Source organism: Mustelus asterias, chromosome 10 (genome assembly GCF_964213995.1).
Source record: "Mustelus asterias chromosome 10, sMusAst1.hap1.1, whole genome shotgun sequence".
NCBI classification, from domain to species: Eukaryota; Metazoa; Chordata; class Chondrichthyes; order Carcharhiniformes; family Triakidae; genus Mustelus; species Mustelus asterias.
The window spans coordinates 86016747-86040772 of record NC_135810.1 but is presented as its reverse complement, the minus strand read 5'-3'; the positions used below and the strand labels follow the sequence as shown (position 1 = coordinate 86040772).

Genomic DNA, 24026 nt, shown 5'->3' with positions numbered 1-24026 from the left:
CCAAACTCCGTGGCCTGGGGCTTGGTTCTTCCCTCTGCGACTGGATCCTGAACTTCCTAACCCACAAACCGCAAACAAGAAGGCTAGGCAGCAACATCTTCTTCACAATCATTGTCAACACTCCTTATACAGCAATGGCTGTGTGGCCAAATTCCCCTCCAACTTGATTCTCAAGTTTGCTGATGACACCACCGTAGTGAGTCGGATCTCAAACAATGATGAAATGGAATTCAGGAAAGAGATAGAAAATCTGGTGAACTGGTCTGACGACAATATTCTCTCCCTCAATGTCAACAAAACGAAAGAGATAGTCATCGACTTCAGGAAGCGTAGAGGAGGACATGACTCTCTCTACATCAATGGGGACAAAGCAGAAATGGTCAAAAGCTTCAAGTTTTTAGGTGTCCAGATCACTAACAACCTGTCCTGGTTCCCCCATGCCAACGCTATAGTTAAGAAAGCCCACCGATGCCTTTACTTTCTCAGAAGACTAAGGAAATTTGGCATGTCCGCTACGACTCTCACCAACTTTTATAAATGCACCATAGAAAGCATTATTTCAGGTTGTATCACAGCTTGGTATGGCTCCTGCTCTGTCCAAGATTGCGAGAAACTACAAAGGGTCATGAATGAATCCCAGTCCATTACTCAAACCAGCCTCCCACCCATTGACACTGTCTATAGTTCCCACTGCTTCAGAAAAGCAGCTAGCATAATTAAGGACCCCATGCACCCTGGGCATATTCTCTTCCACCTTCTTCCGTCAGTAAAAAGATACAAAAGTCTGAGGTTATGTACCAACTGACTCAAGAACAGCTTATTCCCTGATGTCATCAGACTTTTGAATGGACTTTTCTCGCATTAAGTTGATCTTTCTGTACACCCTAGCTGTGACTGTAGCATTACATTCTGCACTATCTCCTTTCCTTCTCTATGAACGGTATGCTTTGTCAGTATGGCATGCAAGAAACAATACTTTTCTTTGTATACTAATACATGTGACAATAATAAATCAAATCAAATCAAAGGACTGGTGAGGAGGGAATGGATCAGTCCAGGAAACATTTCCATGACAAGCTTAGGTCTGGCAAGGTCAGTCCAGAGATAGTCCCAGTTGGCATGTCTCCTGGTCAGCAGGCACCAGAATATAACAGTGAGTGGTGTCCTGAGGATGCAGAGAGTTCTCCTGACTTTAGGAGAGATGTTTGCATGGCAGCATTGATAACCCATAGGCAATGTTCATTACCCAAGTGCTATTGGATAGTTGGCTATAGGAAAGTCTGCAGTTATGATTGATTTTGTTATATCCTAGCTGTCCTTCTCATAGGAAAAACAGGAGAATGAAAGGGCATGTTTGGATGGTAGGATCCCCTATCTCACATCCCTGACAAGTTTTAAGGAGCTGGCCTATGATCTGATCAGAGTGGCAAGCCACTGGGACATTCAAGACAGAGAAACAGGAGTTCACATTTGATTTGATTTGATTTGATTTATTATTGTCACATGTATTAGTAAACAGTGAAAAGTATTGTTTCTTGCGCACTTTACAAAGCATACCGTTCATAGAGAAGGAAATGAGAGAGTGCAGAATGTAGTGTTACAGTTATAGCTAGGGTGTAAAGAAAGAGCAACTTAATGTAAGGTAGGTCCATTCAAAAGTCTGATGGCAGAAGGGAAGAAGTTGTTCTTGTGTCGGTTCGTACATAGACAAGGTGAACAAATCTCAACATCCTCAGGTTCTCGGGCTCCAGATTTCCTTAAAATATTGTTTTAAAATCTCCTGGACTGCTTTCTTTGGCATTTCTTTGATGCCTATTCTGTTAGACTCCTGGCCATTCCAGCAGTTTTGGTAATCCTTCTCATACTACATTCCCTTCAGAGTCCTTCACAAATTCTGCTACATTTTGAATTCCCTGTTTACTCTGAATATACTTATTGAAATCTTTCCTTTCTACTCTCTGCAACCGTAATTGCTTTGTTTATCCTGGTGAACTGGTTTGTTTGATATGTTGAATGTTGTTTTATATGCCAAACCCAATTTTGTTATGTACTCTTGTAGGCCTTTTAATTTTCATAATGCATTGTGACCTCTCTCTCTTTTGGTCTCACATAATCCACTGGGTGAGTGGGCAGTCCCAAAGATCTTCACAGCCACTGCACTATTGTTGATGTGGCATCACCATTGCAGTGTTTGGAAGCTTTATTTTGACATATATGTTTTTCAGACAAAATAAAACCAGTCCCAATGATTGAAGCTGCCAGAGCTAAAAATTGAATCTCTTCTTCGCCAGAAATAGACCATATCATAGATACCATGTTATTCCCCCACCCACTGCAAGAGCTGAGCATTTTGTTATACAACCTTCTCTGCTGCCATCTTTGTTGGGGAGGTGTAAATAAAGTTACTTCAATAATGGTTGCCTGTATGTGATAGTATTACTCAATGTAAGTCAGGATGGTGAGTGGCTTAGAGGGGAACATGCAGGTGGCGGTGATCCCATGTATCTGCTGCCCTTATCCTTCCAGATGGAAGTGGTTGTGGGTTTGGAAGGTGCTGCCTAAGGATCTTTGGTGAATTTTAGCAGTGCATGTTATAGATGGTATATACTGCTGCTACTTAGTGTCGATGGCGGAGGGAATGGATGTTTGTTATGTGATGCCAATTAAGCGGGGGTGGGGGGTGCTGCTTTGTCCTGGATGGTGTTGAGATTTGAGTTATTATTGTCACATGTATTGGCATACAGTGAAAAGTATTGTTTCTTGTCCGCTATGCAAAGCATACCATTCATAGAGTACATAGAGGAGAAGGAAAGGGGAGGGTATAGAATGTAGTGTTACAGTCATAGCTAGGATGCAGAGAAAGATCAACTTATTAGAAGGTAGGTCCATTCAAAAGTCTTATGGCAGCAGGGAAGAAGCTGTTCTTGAGTCGGTTGTCACGCGATCTCAGAATTTTGTATCTGGTTCACTAATATCCTTTAGGAAAGGAAATCTGCCATCCTCACCGGTCTGGCTTACGTGACTCCAGAGCCACAGCAATGGAGTTGACTCTCAATTGCCCTTGGGCAACTAGGGATGGGCAATAAATGCTGTGATGTGGAGATGCCGGCGATGGACTGGGGTAAGCACAGTAAGAAGTCTCACAACACCAGGTTAAAGTCCAACAGGTTTATTTGGCAGCACTAGCTTTCGGAGTCTCAAGGTGAGTGAGGACTTGTGTTCACAAACAGGGCATATAAAGACACAAACTCAATTTACAAGATGGTTGGAATGCAAGTCTTAACAGGTAATCAAGTCTTAAAGGTACAGACAGTGTGAGTGGAGAAAGGGCCAAGCACAGGTTAAAGAGATGTGTATTGTCTCCAGCCAGGACAGTTAGTGAGATTTTGCAAGCCCAGGCAGGTCGTGGGGATTACAGACAGTGTGACATGAACCCAAGATCCTGGTTGAGGCCGTCCTCATATGTGCGGAACTTGGCTATCAGTTTCTGCTCAGCGATTCTGCGTTGTCGTGTGTCGTGAAGGCCGCCTTGGAGAACGCTTATCCGAAGATCAGAGGCTGAATGCCCATGACTGCTGAAGTGTTCCCCGACTGGAAGGGAACACTCCTGCGTGATGATTGTCGAGCGGTGTTCATTCATTCGTTGTCGTAGCGTCTGCATGGCCTCCCCAATGTACCATGCCTCGGGACATCCTTTCTTGGACACATGCATCTCCATCAAGGACGGTCACCTCAGCACTTCACGATACCGCAATCCCACGGATAACCTCACGATGCTCCACATCTCCAGCTTCCACCCTAAACACGTTAAAGAAGCCATCCCCTACGGACAAGCCCTCCATATACACAGGATCTGCTCAGATGAGGAGGATTGCAACAGACACCTACAGACGCTGAAAGACGCCCTTATAAGAACAGGATATGGCGCTCGACTCATCGATCGACAGTTCCAACGTGCCACAGCGAAAAACTGCACTAACTTCCTCAGAAGACAAACACAGAACACGGCGGACAGAGTACCCTTCGTCGTCCAGTACTTCCCCAGAGCGAAGAAGCTACGATGTCTTCTCCGGAGTCTTCAACATGTCATCGATGAAGACGAACATCTCGCCAAGGCCATCCCCACACCCCCACTTCTTGCCTTCAAACAACCGCACAACCTCAAACAGACAATTGTCCGCAGCAAACTACCCAACCTTCAGGAGAACAGAGAACGACACCACACAACCCTACCACAGCAACCTCTGCAAGACGTGCCAGATCATCGACACGGATGCCATCATCTCACGTGAGAACACCATCCACCAGGTACACGGTACATACTCTTGCAACTCGGCCAACATTGTCTCCCTGATATGCTGCTGGAAAGGATGTCCCGAGGCATGGTACATTGGGGAGACTATGCAGACGCTACGACAACAAATGAATGAACACCGTTCGACAATCACCAGGCAGGAGTGTTCCCTTCCAGTCGGGGAACACTTCAGCAGTCACAGGCATTCAGCCTCTGATCTTCAGGTAAGCGTTCTCCAAGGTGGCTTTCACGACACACAACGCAGAATCTGATAGCCAAGTTCCGCACACATGAGGACGGCCTCAACTGGGATCTTGGGTTCATGTCACACTATCTGTATCCCCACGACTTGCCTAGGCTTTCAAAATCTCACTAACTGTCCTGGCTGGAGACAATACACATCTCTTTAACCTGTGCTTGGCCCTCTCTCCACTCACATTGTCTGTACCTTTAAGACTTGATTATCTGTAAAGACTCGCATTCCAACCGTTATCTTGTAAATTGAGTTTGTGTCTTTATATGCCCTGTTTGTGAACACAAGTCCTCACTTACCTGATGAAGGAGCGAGATTCCGAAAGCTAGTGCTGCCAAATAAACCTGTTGGACTTTAACCTGGTGTTGTGAGACTTCTTACTGTGCAATAACTGCTGTAAGAAGTCTAACAACACCAGGTCAAAGTCCAACAGGTTTATTTGATAGCAAATGCCACTAGCTTTCGGAGCCTGCTGCTCCTTCATCAGGTGGAGTGTGCACTATACCTTTAAGACTTGATTAGCTGTAAAGAATCGCATTCCAATCATTATTCTGTAAATTGAGTTCGTGTCTCTGTATGCCCTGTTTGTGATGATGTGGAGATGCCGGCGTTGGACTGGGGTAAGCACGGTAAGAAGTCTCACAACACCAGGTTAAAGTCCAACAGGTTTATTTGGTAGCAAATACCATAAGCTTTCGGAGCGTGCTGCTCCTTCATTGCTCATCAGAGATAGATCACGTGACAGCCCCCCACCCCCCCGAGCCACCCGCCCCCCGACGTGCTTGTGCGTGGTGACGCAGTGGGCCGGCCCTCTGGGGCGGGGGGGGGGAAGATGGCGCCGTCTAATATCCTGAGGTGTTGTCAGTGTGTAGTCGGCTGGATCCCCATCTTTTTCATCACACTCGTTGCCTGTTGGTCTTACTACGCTTATGTGGTGGAATTATGCATCTGTGAGTAAACCATAAACACGCGCATAAACACTGCCCTGTTTGTGAGCAGATCTCCCACTCCACCTGACAAAGGAGCAGCACGCTCCGAAAGCTCGTGGCGTTTGCTACCAAATAAACCTGTTGGGCTTTAACCTGGTGCGGTTAAACTTCTTACTGTGTTTACCCCAGTCCAACGCCGCCGGCATCTCCACATCAATAAATGCTGGCCAGCCTGTGACGCCCATGTTCCACTCATAAGTTTTTTAAAAATCTGAGCTGTTTGAGTGTTGTTGGGAAGGCGCGCCCATCCCAGGCAAGCGGTGAGTGTTCCATCACACTCATGACTTGAGCGTGGGACAAAGGGAAATCCCCTGAATGAAACAGGAACATGCGCTCATCAGAGATAGACCACGTGACAGCCGCCCCCGCCCCGCCCCCCGACGTGCTTGTGCGTGGTGACGCAGTGGGCCGTCCCTCTAGGCCGGGGGGGGGGGGGTAGGAAGATGGCGCCGTCTAATATCCTGAGGTGTTGTCAGCGTGTAGTCGGCTGGATCCCCGTCTTTTTCATCACGCTCGTTGCCTGTTGGTCTTACTACGCTTATGTGGTGGAATTATGCATCTGTGAGTAAGCCATAAACACGCGCACTATCTGTGTGACCGTTTATAATTTTGTTCAAAACATTTGTTGTCAAGGCGGGGCAGAGCTGGAGGAACAATTGAGCGGGGCTTTGCCTGTTAGAGCCGGGGGGGGGGGGGGGAGAGAGAAGCTTCCCCGGGCAGCCCGGCTCAGCCTCGGACCGGGAGTCTGTCTTTTTTTTTAAAAAGAGGAGGCAGTTGACGGAGGGGAGCCCACCGGCACTTTGCGCGCACACACACACACACACACCCGGTTACCACCTGCAGCCGTTCCTCTGTCCCCAGCAACTTCCACTCCCTGTCAGCGCTGACAACTTAACAAGCCCATGGATTGCCTGAGCTTAAACTGGAGAGCTTGGCCAGCAAAGGATTTAACTCGCAGCCTAATCGCAGTTGATTGTGATCATCGCCCGCCACCTGTAGAATTAATTGCTTTGTTGTTTTTCAAAATACCCATGCAAGAGCTTCTAATGTCAGTGACATTAGAATTTTGTATTATGGAGAGTAAGACAAAGTTTCTGACCTCGATCGGATCATTAAATCTAAATAAGATTGACTCCTACTTTTGATTAAGTAAGTAGGTAAATGGAAGAAGATATCAATTACATTTCTGTAGTGTTCTCTGGTTCAGAAAGAAATGGGATTCCCCGCAACCTAGGAAGTCCCAGGTTTGTTGCTGGCGTTGATCTTGCCCTGAGTGGCACGATAGTGCTGCAGTCCGCATTAATGCTTACGGGCTCGATGGAGCATGCTTGCCTTTGGCCCCACTGACTTGACTGTTTTTTGCGTGTGGAGGTAACAAGGGTTAATGAAGTTTAGCCGTTTGATGTGTTTCAGCAAAGCTTTTGACAAAGTTCCATGTCTGGGACTGGTTTTAAAAGTAAAAGCCTGTGGAATCCATGGCATGTTGTATTCAAAATTGATTCAGGCAGCAAAGGGTTGCCAGGCATTTTTGCGACTAGAAGACTGTTTCTAGTGGGGTCCCACAGGGTCCAGTGCTTTTTATGATATGTTTCTTTTCATTCATTTATGGGATGAGTGTCATTGGCTAGACCAGCATTTATTGCCCATCCCTAGTTGCCCTTGAGAAGGTGGTGGTGAGCTGCCTTCTTGAACTGCTACAGTCCCCAGGTGTTGTTAGGGAGGTAGCTCCAGGATTTTGACCCAGTGACAGTGAACGGTGATGTATTTCCAGGTCAGGATGGTGAACGACTTGGAGAGAACCTCTGAGTGATGGGGTTCCCAGGTATCTGCAGCTCTTCTTCTAGATGGTAGTAGTCGTGGGTTTGGAAAGTGCTGCCTAAGGAACCTGAGTGAGTTCCCGTAGCCCATCTTGTAGATGGTGGACATGGTTACCACTGTTGGTCGGTAATGGAGAGATTGAATATTTATGGAAGGGGGAGTAATCAAATGGGCTGCTTTAGATTTAAATGTAGGTGACATGATTAAGAAATTTAGAGATGATACAGAAAATGGTTAATAGTGAGGAAAAATGCTGTCAATGCAGGAAGATATTGCTGGATTGATTATGGGGTGGATTGGTTATATGGGCAGAAAAGTAAAGAATGGAATTCAACACAGAATAATGAGGTAATGCAAGGGCATTTAGGAATGGGCAGTGAATACTGGCCTAGCCTAATGACAGCCACATTTGTGAAAGAATACATTTTTAAAAATGCATTTGGGGAGACCAAACAAGACCAGAGAATGAATAATAGAATCTTGAAATGTGTAGCGAAACAGAGGGACCTTGGAATGCATGTCCACAGACCCCTAAAGGGTAGGTAGATAATGTGGTTAAGAAGGCATTTGGGATACTTAACCAAGGTGTAGAAGATAAGCAGGGCAATTCAGCTCGAACTACATAAAGCAGATGAACAAGGAACAGGTGTAGGCCACTCAGCCCTTTGAGCCTGCTCCAACATTCAACAGGATCATGGCTGATTTGACTAACTTCCCACCTATTCTGGGTAACTTTTCACCTCCTTGTTTATCAAGAATCTATCTACCTCTACTTTGAAAACATTTAAAGACTCTGCTTCCACTGCCTTTTGAGGATGGGAGTTCCAAAACCTCGTGATTCTCTGAGAGAAAATAATTCTTATCTATCTTAAATGCGGGACTGAGTGAGGACAGGATTTAACCTGGCAGTAAATACTTCGACACTCAGAGCTTCCTTAATGCCCAGTGGTTCTGAAATAAAAAGAGGAAAGTGCTTGTGCAGTTCTACTAAACAACGGGTTGAAGTTTTTATGAAGACAGAAAAGTTGTAAATTATCTAATTTTTCTAAGTATTTAAAACTGCAGATGAATATTATGTCCTACTGCTTCCATTTCAGTTCATTCTACTGAGGTGAAATTTGCACTGTCTCTAACTCCTCCAGCCCTACATCCCTCCATGCTTTTCTAAAACTGGTCTTGTATGCATCCATGATCTTAACTGCTCCTTTGCTGGTGCTGTGCTTTAGCTGCTTAAGCCCTAAGCCTAAAAATTCCCCCTCTAAGGTTTTTTACCTATCTTTCCTTATAAGGTTCTCTTTAAAAACCTACCTAAAACACACAAAACAATACTTTTCATTGTATACTAATACATGTGACAATAATTAATCAAATTTCTGACTGAGATTTTGATAATTGATTTAATGTCTCCTTATGGCACTCAGTGTCAACTTTTGGTAATGCTCCTATGAGAAACCTTGCAGTGCTTTGCAATGTTAAGGATGATATATGATTGTCATTATGAAAATATTATGAATGCTAAATTTCTTAAAATAAATCTACAAAACCCTTCCCCTCAGTGCACTCCTTAAACTAATGCTGAATTTGAGGTTCCATGACAATGTTCAGAAGATATACAGCATTGACATTAAATGGTTTGGGTGCAAATAGAATATTATAGGTGGTTTAGACTTCAGAGAAAAACTGACTAAGCAGGAGATGAAACATTTTTGGATGTTTGACTTTTTGCTTTTGTTCCTGAATCTTTTTCCAACATTTATCACCTATACCATCTTAATGGACAGAGGCATTGTTCTCAATGTGTGTCAGTCCCTGTATGTATTTATTTATGTATGTATTTATTTGAATACTATATGCCTCGATTGCTTCACAACACATTAATTGGGATATAAAAGTGCTTAATTCATACTCGATGTAAAGATGCAAATCATCTTGCATTGGATTTTCCAGAAGATTCATCACTGTCAAAAAATTGAATATCTATGGGGAGAGCAGACAGTTGACTGTTCAAAATTCATACTCTTAAGAACAGAAGATGGAAGCAAAAAGGTGGGCGGGGGGGGGGGGTGGAGAGAAATATATCAAACATGCACAGCGAAGAAGCGTTAGAATGATGGAACAGCTTTAGTTGAGCAATAGAAGTATTGAGACATTAAAGAGACAAGGGATGCATGACTATTTAAATAAGTGAGACCTGATGTAAAGGCAAGAAATGTAAAACCTGGATGTAGGCATGAAATTAAAATACGCTTGAAAGTGACAATGTAATTAAAAACTGAAGTTGGTGAAGCCATTGCTTAGGCCATAGCAATGTGGGGCACTGAGGAGAAAGATGAGGTAAGAGTGGAGAAGGTCTGTAACAATTCTATTAGGAGGAAAATTGGCAAAAAAAATTAATGAACCACTGTTAGCTTCGCTTCATACTTGCAGACAAGTCAAAGATAATAAGCATAATAGCCACCTAATCTGCATTTGGTTCACCCATTGTTGAAGAATCTCTACTATGCACACTGAGCACAGTTTACTTGACAAATGAAAGTAAATATTAATTGCTGCTTCATATAAGAGAAACATTAGGATGCAGGACAACTATGTGAGTGGATGTGAATGAAGACTCTATGTATCACCTGCATTTGAATAGGAGGATACCTGGGGAATGGCAACTGGAAGTTGGAGTGGTGGAAAGGTGAACCAGTGTTGCAGAGAGAGCAGTATCTCCAAAAGCAGAGCAGAGGGGAAGATGTGTAGCATAGTGAGATCCAAAGATGTGTGGGTTAGGTTGATTGGCCATGCTAAAATTGCCCCTTAGTGTCCTGGGATGTGTAGATTAGAGGGATTAGCGGGTAAAATATGTAGGGATATGGGGGTAGGGCCTGGGTGGGATTGTGGTCGGTGCAGACTCGATGGGCCGAATGGCCTCTTTCTGTACTGTAGGGTTTCTATGATTTCTATGATTTTGTAGGTGATAGAATAGCATATCATCTGGTGTGCATGATCACATCTTGGAATCCATCTTTCCCTTCCCTAACTTCTCTCTTTTCTGGAGAGACCATTTTCCTTCAGCTGTCCTAGCCTAGCCCATTCCCATGCAAATGCAGAAATATCATCTGTCCAAACACCATCTCTGATGCTGTCCATGGACACAAACACTATTATAGCTGCAAAATACTGTTTGATGGAAGTCTGAATTGCTGGAAATATTCATGTCTAGCTGCATCTATGGAGGGAAAACAGAGTTAAAATTTCAAGTTGATGACCTTTCATTGGAAGAAGAGTTCTAATGAAAGGTCATAAACCTCCACAGATGCTGCCAGACCTGTTGAGTATTACCAGTGTTTTCTGTTTTTATTATATAATACTATTTGAGTACCAGCAATTTACATATACTCCGATGGAGGAAGCAACGAAGAAAGAAATATGTAGCTCCTTTCAAGTCTTCAAGACATTCCAAAGTTTAGTCAGAGGGCTTTTGAAGTGCAGTCACTGTTGTGTAGGCAAATATTGGAGCTAATTTGACCACAGTGTCAGGAAAACAAAGGTAGTTTTAAGGGATTTGCATTTGTATTGGCAAATAGTAGAAATAAGGTATAGTTTTAAGTGGGTTTATTTTAGTGTTTCGGTGCAAGGAAGGGTAAACCTATGTTAGATTCTTGCTGGAAAAAGGTCTTTATGTGTGGGGGTTTTGGTTTCAATTCAAACTATGATTCTATTGTGCTTAGAGAAGTTACTGTGTGAAGAATAAATAGAGGCAAGCATGAAGTTGTTGCTTAGCAACTGGGGGCTCATTTAAGGTAGTTGAATTCATTGGCAGTTTGTTTAGAAGGCTGGAGAGAGAACATCTCTCTCAGCTTTGCTAGAAGAAAACCAAACCATGGAGTAATGGTTAAGAAAAGCACAGAGAGCTATTGACCAGCTAATTAAGGAAACTAGAGAAATCAAGAGATGTTTCCAAGAAGTCTGAGGTTAAAGATGCTAGAAAAGAGAATTGTTCAGTAAAGACAGGCAGAGCAGAAAAGAAAGCTGAGACACCAAAAAGATATCTGAAGTGATTTTCAGGTTTGGGATATTCTTATTACAGTTTAGGAGACATTTGAAATAATCGTGAAAATCAGTGGCTGGATTTCCAGAGTTTGTGTAAAAGCCTTTAAGACAAAAATCCTGAAGAGGGAGGCATGAAACTTGAAAGCGAAACTTTGATGGAAGCAGATGAGGGAAAGCGTTGAAAATTTGAAAATGTATCTTTTTGAAAGCAGAATTTGAAATCATGCATCCGGAAGCTCGAGTTAGTGGGACAAGGGGGCTCTCGGTATAACATCAACTGGGATTGTAACAACAGCAAGATCTCACGAACAATAAATGTGTTAATTGACCAGCTAATCTGTTTTGATAAAGTTGTCCAACGACTCCTGTCCTTTTACAAAAGGTGCAATGGGATCTATTTCGTCCACCCAAGCAGGAAGATGGTCCTTGGTTTAATCTCGCACCTGAAAGATGGCAGTGCTGATAATCTATTGTATTTGTTGCTCATGATCTCCTCTAGATTCAGGAAATCACATGTTTGATTATTTTTCCAATCATCTCTGTTCTGTCCACGTGTAATGCTGATCAACACAACAACTCGTCAGATTAACTCCTCTCCAATTCTTTAACATTTGTCATTGTCCTTGCAATCTGTTGGAATCGAGCTCAACCCAAGCTCACATTGTGTGATGGCCCATATGCTTATGTTGGGGTGATGGTACTTTTAAGAACTAAATTTCTTTGAAAGGGGATTGCTTGCAAAGTAACTGGCATCCAGCAACTAACTGATCATGTGGCCAAATTGCCTGGGTGATAAACAATAAGAAAGCATCGACCATAAGTTCATTCTGTTTTGCATGCGGTTTAGGTTTAGTTAAGTTTTCAGAACAAGTTTGCTACAAGAAATATCTCTTTTAAGAAAGATTCAGTTGAAATTTGGTGTGCTGGAAAGGAGAGTTTAAATTCTTGTTAACCAAAGAACTTCTAATAGTGAACTGGACTTCTAGGGATAGTTGCTGAGGAGAGAGCAAGAGTGAGCTTTAGATGTAAGACTTTAGAGTGAAAGTATTAGAACCAGGGAGTTTGGATGTAGCTCCGCTTAAGATGGTAGTGGTGCCTAGGTTGAACTGAGAGTTTACAAGGATCAGATGGGTAGAGGAGATCTGAAGGAACAGCCTTGCCGGAAATCAACAGAAGGCCCAAGAATTCTCAACCCTTTTATGAATATTTGAAACCAAGTGGTTAAACTTCCAATTTTTGACAAGTATCTTATTTGAGATGTATGGGGTGTAAATCAAATGGATGTAGAAGGAAAGTTAGGTTAAAAAGATTGGATTAAAGTATATGAAACTATTAATTGTACTTTTAATCTTTACCATAGCTGACTATTTAAGAATGTAGTTATTCATATTTTTAGATTTTTGGGCAGTAAATTCTTTTGTTTTAAATCCAGAACCTTGTGGTCTCATTCTTTTAGTATATACCTGGGTCTTTGGATTTCCAAAAACAGTTACTGGTCTTTATTGAGATTATCCCAATTGGCTGCAAAGTGCTTTGAGACTTCCAGTGGTCATGAAAAATCTTTTTTCTTTTCAGTGTCTCATCTTTTTCCTCAGTGCACTGCGGCCCTCGGGTATGAATATTGACCTCGGGCTTTCTCTGATTTAACATTTTAATCTTGTTTTAATTTTACACCTGTCCTCCCACCACCTCTCAGGTTATTCATTTCATAAATTTGATCACATTTACTCTCAGGGCTCTTGCTTCCCTGGCTATTTTATTTCCTTAACTGTCTTAATTGACTGAGATTATATGGTACATTATTCTACTGATGCTACCTCCTTTTTTTTCATGTATATATTCCCCCTTCTCTTTTTCTGGTTGTATTAATATGCTGGTTTGACTTTCATTCAGTTTTGAAGACATACCCAGTATGTCCATACTCTTTTCTCCAATTATGTGATTTCAGCTCTTTGTGTTTTAAAAGACCTGACGTCTTGCTTTTTGCATCTTTCTCCAATTGATGTTATTCTCTACAATAATTACATGCCAGGAAAAGGTTTTAAATTAAATGGGGCTCAAAGAAAAATCAGGCCTTCATTTGCTAGAATAATTTGTTGAATATATTCCAAAAGCTGCAAAGGATGAATGAGAGGAATCAAAGTTTAGCTTCCCTCCAAAATATACTGTACAGTGGTCTGATTTTCAGCAGGAAATAGGGGATAGTACCATAGGTTTTTTAACCAGTTACGTCAAAACAAAGGAAACCATGAACTGACAAAGTAAGCAACAAATATAGAACATGATTTTTGCACAATTTGCTTGCAATTTTGGTGCATTTCTTTTAAGCTTTCCCTTAGTTGGCAGTAGTGGATACAGTATGTGGAAACTGCTATTGTTACTCTGTGTTAAATGAGCCAGGAGGAAGTGTCGGATTAAAGTTACATTTTTTCATTCTCTAATGGTTTGACTTTTCCTGCATATTTAAATCCTATCTTTTTGTGGTGTTTTTTGTTTGAATGTATTACCATGGTATATAAATCTGGGCTACCAAAACTTGACAAATCCGCACGCACTCTGTTTAATTGATCCCTTTTATGTATTTCAATGTGTAATTCAATTCAGATGCTCTTAGCTTTTTGTGAGCCTACTGAAGAGGATAAAACCTTTTGCTAATACTTGGAAGTTCCAGGCTTCTCGCTGTTCAGTTCTAATCAGAACAAAATACCCTAAGACGGGGACAAACATCCAGTGTTCCTAATCCTGATTGTTAACTAGTGACTCCTGATGGAAAGTGCATGTGTTGGGTGAGGACAAGATCTAGACTTGGTTATGAGTCTTGCCAATGCTTCCAAATACTTTGCCAACAGTCACCATGTAAGGATGGCCAGTTGAGCAGTGTATTGGAGGGCAATCACTGCAGAGCTCAAGCAGGGTTAACAGCTTGACGGGAGAATTAAATTGAGGAAAATAAAAAGGAGATTCTCACTTTTTTAAAGGAGACTCTCACTATTTCAAAATGTTTCATTTTTTAACCCAGCAGCTTTATCTATAGAAATAGAAACAATTCACTCATCTCCCAGTTACTGTAGAAGCCCACTCTGGTCTGTGACCTTTCATCATCTGAAAAGTTCACTTTTTCCACAGATGCTGCCTGACCTGTTTGAGTCTTCACAGCATTTCTGTGTCCTATTCCCAGCTTCTGCAGTATTTTGCTTTTGTATTGGGAAAGCCACCTGTTTACATTGCAAAAAAGTCCATAGTGCTTCAATGCTACTAAAAACTGCAAACAGAACTGTGCACATGTAGTTGTGACTTAGTTTCATAGCTTGTGTGTATCTCTTCCAAACCCATGAGTTAACACTCCAATAGCAGTGTTTACATTAACACCAAGTGCGAATGTGTTCAGAGGCTCTGGTGAAAATCTCCCCTTTAGGTAGATCACCCCAATATAAATTAGGTAGGGCATTGCAACCATACTACTTTGTGCATTTTATGGCCTGTAAAATCAGAACTGCCATTGGAGGTGGAGCTGTAAGATAACTAGGATATTGTGTTTTGACTAGTGTTAATGGGGGAATCATGGTTTACACTTACTGAAATGCGAACTTCAGTTAATGTGCAAGATGTATCTTCTGGTTTTCCAAGTTTCAACAGTTTCTTTTTCTATCTTGCAGTTACCATCCAGAGCATTGGAGAAAAAGGTAAGGATTATATTTGGCAAACTGTGCTTTCATGTCACAAAATGACACGATAAAAATGTTTTGCTTTTTTGTGTGGATAATTCAATAAACATGGAACTTAGCTGTGATGTGACAACAATTTCACTTTGTCATGTCTATTTTCTGCAGTCATCAGTGGGAGGGCTCACAATAGAGTAAGGAATCTTTAACCACTTTGCATTTGATGATAATTAGAGAATGAACCATATGGAGAGTAAAGATTTCTGAACCTCAACTTAAAAGTCAACTGATATCCCCAGGGTATAAATTTTTATTCTTGCACATCAGCCATTTTTGGTGCTTCTATGAAGTTGCAAGCTGGTGACAGTTTTGCTGAAATATGTCGTGATATGAAATAATATCAGTCAAAAACACAGTTACATTGTTCAGTTAGCCCGGAGTTTGAATCCAGTTCCAAAAATAAAAGTCCAAGTTATCCTTAAGCCACTGCGCAGGGAATTTTTTTACTCTTTTAGTTTGGGGTGACATGGTGATGTAGTGGTTGTATTATCAGACTATTCATACAGAGAATAGACCCACCAAGGGGAGTGACACGAGGAATCCTCAACATTGACTTCATACTCCTTGAGCTTTCAGAGCTTCATCAACACTTTTTGGAAATATGCTACCAACCAGGAAAAGGCAACTTGTTTGATCGACACTCCATTCAGCACCATAAACATTCCACTACTGGTTTAACATAGCTACAGTGTGCAAGCTACGTGATGCACAGCAGCAACTCGCCTTCTTTGACAGCATCTCCTAAACCTGTGACCTCGACCACCATGAAGGATGAGTACGGCAGGTGTATGTAAATACCAGCACCTGAAAGTTGCCTTGCAAGTCGCGCACCATTCTGACTTGAAACTAGATCACCATTTTTTCACTGTCACTGGATCAGAGTACTGGAAATCCCTACCTAAGAGCACCATGGATGTACCTTCACCCATCACATGCAGTGCTTCAAGAAGGCAGCTTCTCACTACTTTCTCAAGATCAACAAATACATGCTGGCTTTGCCAGCAATGTCAACTCACTTCAAAGAATGCATAAAGAATTTTTAAAAAATTAATAGGAAATTTAGAAGGATATGCTTAGAATGTGGAATTCTCTGCCAACAGTTGTTGAACAAGAGACCATTAAATTTTGCATTTGAAGGCCTTGGCAGACAGGATAAAGGAAAACCCCAAGGCATTCTACAAGTATGTTAAGAGCAAGTGAAGGATGTGAAGGAGTAGGACCTATCAAATGTGACGGTGGGAAAGTCTGTATAGAACCAGTAGGAATGGCAGAGGTACTCAATAAATACTTTGCTTCAGTATTCACAGTGGAAAAGAATCTTGGTAGTTGCAGTGCAGACTTGCAGTGGACTGAGAAGATTGAGCATGTGGACATTAGGAGAGAGGATGTGTTGGAGCTTTTGAAAAGCATCAAGTTAGATAAATCGCTGGGACCAGATGGGATGTACCCCAGGTTACTGTGGGAGGTGAGGGAAGAGATTGCTGAGCCTCTGGCGATGATCTTTGCGTCATCAATGGAGACGGAAGAGGTTCTGGAGGATTGGAGGATTGCAGATGTGGTTCTGTTATTCAAGAAAGGGAGAAGAGATAGCCTGGGAAATTATAGACCGGTGAGTCTAACCTCAGTGGTTGGTAAGTTGATGGAGAAGATCCTGAGAGGCAGGATTTAAGAACATCTGGAGAGGAATAGTATGATCAGAAATAGCCAGCACGGCTTTGTCCGAGGCAGATCATGCCTTACGAGCCTAATTGAATTTTTTGAAGATGTAACTAGACACACAGACGAGGGAAGAGCGGTAGATGTAGTTTATATGGATTTCAGCAAGGCGTTTGATAAGGTGCCCCATGGAAGGCTCATTGAGAAAGTGAAGGGGCATGGGATACAAGGGGACATTGCTTTGTGGATTCAGAACTGGCTTGCCCACAGAAGGCAAAGAGTGGTTGTAGATGCGTCTTTTTCAGCATGGAGGTCGGTCACCAGTGGAGTGCCCCAGGGATCTGTTCTGGGACCCTTGCTCTTTGTGATTTTTATAAATGACCTGGATGAGGAAGTGGAAGGATGGGTTGGCAAGTTTGCTGATGACACAAAGGTTGGTGGGGTTGTGAATAGTGTAGAGGGATGTCAGCAGTTGCAATGAGACATAGATAAGATGCAAGACTGGGCGGAGAAGTGGCAGATGGACTTCAACCCAGATAAGTGTGTGGTGGTTCATTTTGGCACGGTCGAATAGGATGAAAGAATATAATATAGGTAAGATGCTTGGCAGTGTGGAAGATCAGAAGGATCTTGGGGTCCGGGTTCATAGGACGCTCAAAGCAGCGTCGCAGGTGGAGGCTGTGGTTAAGAAGGTGTATGGAATACTGGACTTTATCAATTGAGGGATTGAGTTTAGGAGTCCGGGGATAATGATGCAGCTACATAAGACCCTGTCAGATCCCACTTGGAGTATTGTGCTCAGTTCTGGTCGCCTCACTATAGGAAGGATGTGGAAAAGATTGAAAGGGTGCAGAGGAGGTTTACAAGGATGTTGCCTGGATTGAGTGGCATGCCATAGAAATCATAGAAATCCTACAGTACAGAAAGAGGCCATTCGGCCCATCGAGTCTGCACCGACCACAATCCCACCCAGGCCCTACCCCCATATCCCTACATATTTTACCCACTAATCCCTCTAACCTACGCATCTCAGGACACTAAGGGGCAATTTTATCATGGCCAATCAACCTAACCCGCACGTCTTTGGACTGTGGGAGGAAACCGGAGCACCCAGAGGAAACCCACGCAGACACAAGGAGAATGTGCAAACTCCACACAGACAGTGACCCAAGCCGGGGATCGAACCCAGGTCCCTGGAGCTGTGAAACAGCAGTGCTAACCACTGTGCTACCGTGCCGCCCCTTATGAGGATAGGCTGAGGGAGCTTGGTCTTTTCTCCTTGGAGAGACGAAGGATGAGAGGAGACCTATTAGAGGTGTGTACGATGTTGAGAGGCATAGATCGGGTGGACTCTTCGAGGCTTTTTCCCAGGATGGAAATGTCTGCTACGAGAGGACACAGGTTTATATTCGCTGAATATGTTTAAAGCGCGGATGGATGGATTCCTGATCGGTAAGGGAATTAAGGGTTATGGGGATCAGGCGGGTAAGATCCACGTCAGATCAGCCATGATCTTATTGAATGGCGGGGCAGGCTCGAGGGGCTAGATGGCCTACTCCTGCTCCTATTTCTTATGTTCTTATGTTCTTATGTTTAAGGTGCTGGGGGTTAGGTACAGGGGAGATGTTAGGGGTAATTTTTTCACACAGAGGGTGATGGGCGAGTGGAATCGGCTGCCGTCAGTGGTGGTGGAGGCGGATTCGGTAGGGTCTTTTAAGAGACTCCTGGATGAGTACATGGAGCTGAATAGGTTGGAGGGTTATAGGTAGGTCTAGAAGGTAGGGATGTGTTCGGCACAACTTGTGATCCGAAGGGCCTGTTTGTGCTGTAGTTTTTTTCTATGTTTCTATGTTCTAAATCTAATGGCTCTTTTCTGAGCGTTTTTCAGGGCCTAAGAATCCCCATCATGTGAAGGCACTCTCAGTGGACACTGATCCAAATGAGACCTGACCAAGGCTTTGTACAAATCTAGTCTTGTACTTCATTATCTTGGCATTACGTTTGAACACTCCACTTACTTTTCAATAGCCTCACCAGCACCTCTTGACCTATAGACTAAGTTCAAACGCAGAATCAAGCGTGAGATCAGGTGTAATACCTGTTCTTGTCAACTTAGACCCAGTATGTCCCATTTGAGGAGACTATGAATTGAATTAAATTTGAATTGGTTTTTGGAGGAAGCAAGGCTTGCCCTGTCCACTCAGCATTCATTGGCTTTGTAATTTGAAAGAAATAAAATAAACATAACTTCACAACATTCAGTGATTCGTGCACAATAGTACACAAATTCCTTTCCCACTCAGCAGCTTTGAGCACATGGCCCTGTATGTTTTATACATGTTGATTATTGCTTCCAGCCATGTGCCTAGCAGCTGCTATATAGTCACCTGCCAGAATCGAGGGAAGTGATAGAAGAGGCAATACTACTATTTAATCGCTTGTTAGAAAAAGGTATAGTGCTGGGATTGGCAGACAACTAATGTCATTTCTATATTTAAGAAGGTGGACAGAACACGCTCAGGGAATATAGACCCAGTCAAATTAAGATTAGTAGTAGGAAAAATAATGCAATCCTTACTAAATGAGAGCACAGACAAATATCATCTAGAAATGAAAAAAGTATGAATAAATAGTATGGATTTCAGAAGGGAAAACCTTGCTTGACCAAGCTTATTGAATTTTTTGAGGAATTAATAGACAAAGTATATGATAATGCAGTAGATATAATTTATCTGAACTTTCAAAAGGCCTACAACAAGGTGCCACATTATAGATTAATGAATAAGATCAGAGATTATGGAGTCAGAGGACCAGTGGCAGAATGGATATCCGGTTGATTTCAAGTCAGAAAGCAGAGATTTTTGGGGTCGGACAGAGAGACGACATATCACCCCTTTTTCTTCGTGCTCTGCCACTTTTCTTTTGGCTCACGTCCAACCCTTGTTGTTCCCCATGATGCCTTGCCTTTATCCTGTGGCTTGTTGTCTTCTTGCCTCCTGGACCTTTTTCTGATATATTATTATCCATGTTAGTTTTTTCTTGTGTGGGGGGGAAAAAAGCGTGATGGTCTGCTTCTGTCGTGTTTTACGTAGTTGTGGGGAGGTGGTTGTTGAGGTGGTGTGTGTTAGGAGGAGGGGGCTGCTAGGTTGGGTGTTTTCGGGTGCTGGGGTGGATGTCCAAGTGGTGTGTATGTTGGAGAGTTTTTTTGGGGGAGGGAGGAGGGGATTGCATCTATTGCTGGGTCAGATTCTGTTTTTTTGGAGGGGGTTTGGGGGGAGAAAAAAAAAATCTTTGTTTAGTGGGTGAGCCATTGAGGGGATAATAGATGGGCTACTGGGGGTGGGGCAAGAGGTCAGGCCGAGGGATGAATGTCCTGGGGGTTTCCTGATAGGGATGTCGGTGGGTAGATTGTTGGTTGAAGGATGGTTTGTTGTTCCACCCTATCTTGGCACTTTCGTCTCCTGTGTGTGTCTGTTAGGGTGCAAGGGGTTGGGGGGGGGGGGCGGGGGGGCAGGCTCCCAGAGCTGGTGGGATGGGGTGACTTTTTATTCTTGGTGGGTGTTTTATGTTGTGGGAAAGATGTCGTGGTGTGGATTCGGGTAGTATATGTCAGATTGTCGTGAGGACACTAGTTGGCAGAGCAAGTTGGTGTAGGGACATTCCCATTTATTTGGATGGTTTATGGGTTTATGAGGATTGCAGAGTTGCACATTTATACCTTTGCTCTTTTGGGGGTTTATACTTCTCCGCGTGGATTAGTTCGCCCGCTCTAATACATTCCCATACGTGTCCAATTACCCCTTTCCATTAAGGTGAAACTAGAGTGATCCCCCGGCCATATCTAAGACAATGTCTGAGGATCTTTTTGTGTGTTCTATTTTTTTACAAAGAAGTTTTAAACTTTCTCACTCACTCTGAAGCTGCTGTAGGCCGAATCCAGGTCCGGCTGGGATTCATTCAGCTCCCGTTCGTTCCACTTCCGGGCATAGCTGCGGATAGTGTTTGGCCATTCTTGCCATCTCTTTCTATTAGAGCCGTAGCTTAGGTTTATTTTTGTCCTCTTGGCTTTGTATCCCCTCTCCATTAGAGCTGCAACTTGGGCTTAATTTTACCCTCTTGGCTTTGACAGAAAGCAGAGCGTGAAAGCAAGGGATAATTATTCAAGGAGTGGCAAAAGGTGGGAAATGTGTTCCACAGGGATCAGTGCTGGTACCACTGTAGTTCACAATATTTTGGAATCAAAACACAATTTCTATATTTGTGGATGACAAAAAATAGGGGGCACAGTCAATACGAAGGATGGCTGCAACAAATTGAAGGATATTAATAGACTTGGGCAAATAATTGGCAAATAGGTTCAAGACAACTATCACGCCAATGCAGCTGTACCTGCGGATATATGACAAACAAATACTTTAAAACAACATGGAGAATGGACAATTTGCATTGTAACAGGAGGGAATTGAAAGGTTCAAAGGTCTTCCTCATTGTCTGCCAATTTGTACATGAAAATGCCCAAGGCTGGACGTTGGCCTGCTTGTCTGGTCAGGGCATGTTAATGACGTTTTGCAACATTTTTGACATTTAAAGTCCAACAGAACTTTCCTGTGCACTTAATTGCTGTTGTCTAGACACTTACAGAAGCTACTGCACCATGACCCCACAGGCTTAGTGGCTGCAAAATTAAATTCCATAAAATGGAAATGTAGAAAGCCATTGTATCACAGGGAGATGCAAATGACTGAGATTCAACCCCATTGTGTGTTAGTGCTCACTTTGTTAGGGACCTTTTGTGTGGAGAGTGGGAATACTAATCCTATGATCACCTGGCAGAAACATGCTTAGGATAAGAAACATTTATTAAGACATTTTTTGAGAGCAACATAATGTCTCTCTGGGAGTAAAGGTGGCCTGGGAGGGATGAGATTCTGCACAGAAAAGGAAGAACCCTGTTTAGAATCCACTAACAGGCAAAGAAGTTGGTCTAGCCATTTGCATACCAATTTGAAGATCCAAGCCAGATCTTCACTACAGGGGCTTAGCTGCACCTCAACTGGAGTAAAGATAGAAATCTGTTGTTGCCAGGAGTAAACCATTCTAAATTTATCACCAGAAACTTCCAACCTCCATTTCCTCGGTGAGCCAAAAGGGAATCATCTGTGATAGTCCCAGCTTCCATCTCAAAATCTCAAGCATAATCATGACTTCTTGGACTTAGCATGAACATATGTTTTTGAAATGTCTTTTGTGATAGTATTTTCTCGTGTGTGTGTGTGAGTGCTGTTGTAAAAACAATTGGGTGTTGAGAAATAAATGTATATTTTTTCAAAATTATGAGAGAGCCTGTCTTGTGTCTGTTCTTGAGTCACAGCACTCAAGGGGTTAAAACACTAAAATGTATCTTGTTGCAATCAGTTAAGAGGTGGAAAAGGGAAAACCACCCTAGCATCTCTCCACTCATTTTGGGAGCAGGAAGTGGGAGACTAAATGAGGTAGAGCAACAAAGGAATCTATGAATACATCCATCGCTAGAAATTTCACCACAGATTAACAAGGCTGCGAAAATGCAAACCAAGCACATGGCTTTATTTCTATAGAGATAGAATTGAAAGGTATGGAAGTTATGCTAAATCTGTATTGAACTTTGGTTAGACCACACTTAGAATACAAAGAACAATACAGCACAGGAACAGGCCCTTCGGCCCTCCAAGCCCATGCCGCTCCCTGGTCCAAACTAGACCATTCTTTTGTATCCCTCCATTCCCACTCCGTTCATATGGCTATCTAGATAAGTCTTAAACGTTCCCAGTGTGTCCGCCTCCACCACCTTTCCTGGCAGCGCATTCCAGGCCCCCACCACCCTCTGTGTAAAATATGTCCTTCTGATATCTGTGTTAAACCTCCCCCCCTTCACCTTGAACCTATGGCCCCTCATGAACGTCACCACCGACCTGGGGAAAAGCTTCCCACCGTTCACCCTATCTATGCCTTTCATAATTTTATACACCTCTATTAAGTCTCCCCTCATCCTCCGTCTTTCCAGGGAGAACAACCCCAGTTTACCCAATCTCTCCTCATAACTAAGCCCCTCCATACCAGGCAACATCCTGGTAAACCTCCTCTGTACTCTCTCCAAAGCCCCCACGTCCTCCTGGTAGTGTGGCGACCAGAACTGGACGCAGTATTCCAAATGCGGCCAAACCAACGTTCTATACATCTGCAACATCAGACCCCAACTTTTATACTCTCTGCCCCGTCCTATTAAAGGCAAGCGTGCCATATGCCTTCTTCACCACCTTCTCCACCTGTGACGTCACCTTCAAGGATCTGTGGACTTGCACCCAGGTCCCTCTGCATATCTACACCCTTTATGGTTCTGCCATTTATCGTATAGCTCCTCCCTACATTATTTCTACCAAAATGCATCACTTCGCATTTATCAGGATTGAACTCCATCTGCCATTTCTTTGCCCAAATTTCCAGCCTATCTATATCCTTCTGTAGCTTCTGACAATGCTCCTCACTATCTGCAAGTCCTGCCAATAGGTATGCAATTCTGGTCAATGTATTATATAAATGATATAGAAGTACTGGAGAGAGTGCAGAAAATTTTTTAAAAGATTATACCAGAAAGCATGGGTTTACATATCAGGATGGGATTGACAGACTGTCTTTTTTTTTGAAGAAAGAATGCTGAGGTATGACCCAATAGAGCTCTTTAAAAATTATGAAAGGCTTTGACAGAGTAGATAAGAAGTTTCCACTTCTGGGGGAGAGCATAACTATAAGATAGTCACCAAAAAATCAAATAAGGAATTCAGAAGAACCTTCTTTACCCAAAGAGTAGTAAGAATCTGGAACTCACCACCACAGTTGAAGTGAATCATATAGATGCATTTAAAAAGAAATAGACCAGCATTTGAGGGAGAGGAGAATAGATAATGTTACAGATAGGAGGGTGTTTAATTTAAAACAGCCTTGAATTTTCCCCTCTACCCATCTGTAAACAGGTGTTTTTTGATTTCCCCCGTTTTTATGTGGTGGTGTATTTTTCCCAATCGCCTCAGATTTGGAGTGATCCAATTCTCTATTAATAACCCACAGTAAACTCGAAATAAGGTAAAATTAAAGTTTAATTTAGTTTGCACACATTCAAAATGCAGCGAGAGTGTTTGTAACGCAGCTCCTGGTACATTCACACAACAAAAGGGGGATAAGTGGGAAAAAAAAGGTACATGGCAAAGACCACAGACAAA

General features: G+C 42.7%; 1 protein-coding gene across 2 annotated transcripts in view; it reads left to right on the top strand.

Annotated features, from left to right (window-relative positions):
* Positions 1 to 5449: 5449 nt before the first annotated feature.
* The window catches only part of LOC144499744 (palmitoyltransferase ZDHHC20-B-like), a 100916-nt gene continuing 82339 nt past the window's right edge, over positions 5450 to 24026 (top strand). Inside the window, exons 1-2 of one of the 2 annotated variants that reach the window (XM_078222126.1) lie at positions 5450 to 5497; positions 15049 to 15075. Coding sequence is in view for 1 of the 2 variants with exons in the window: in XM_078222125.1 (XP_078078251.1) it covers positions 5980 to 6097; positions 15049 to 15075 (145 nt within the window). In the remaining variant the exon portion in view is untranslated. Of the gene's footprint in view, positions 5498 to 5960; positions 6098 to 15048; positions 15076 to 24026 lie in introns of those variants that run through there. The other variant, XM_078222125.1, reaches the window with a different exon arrangement.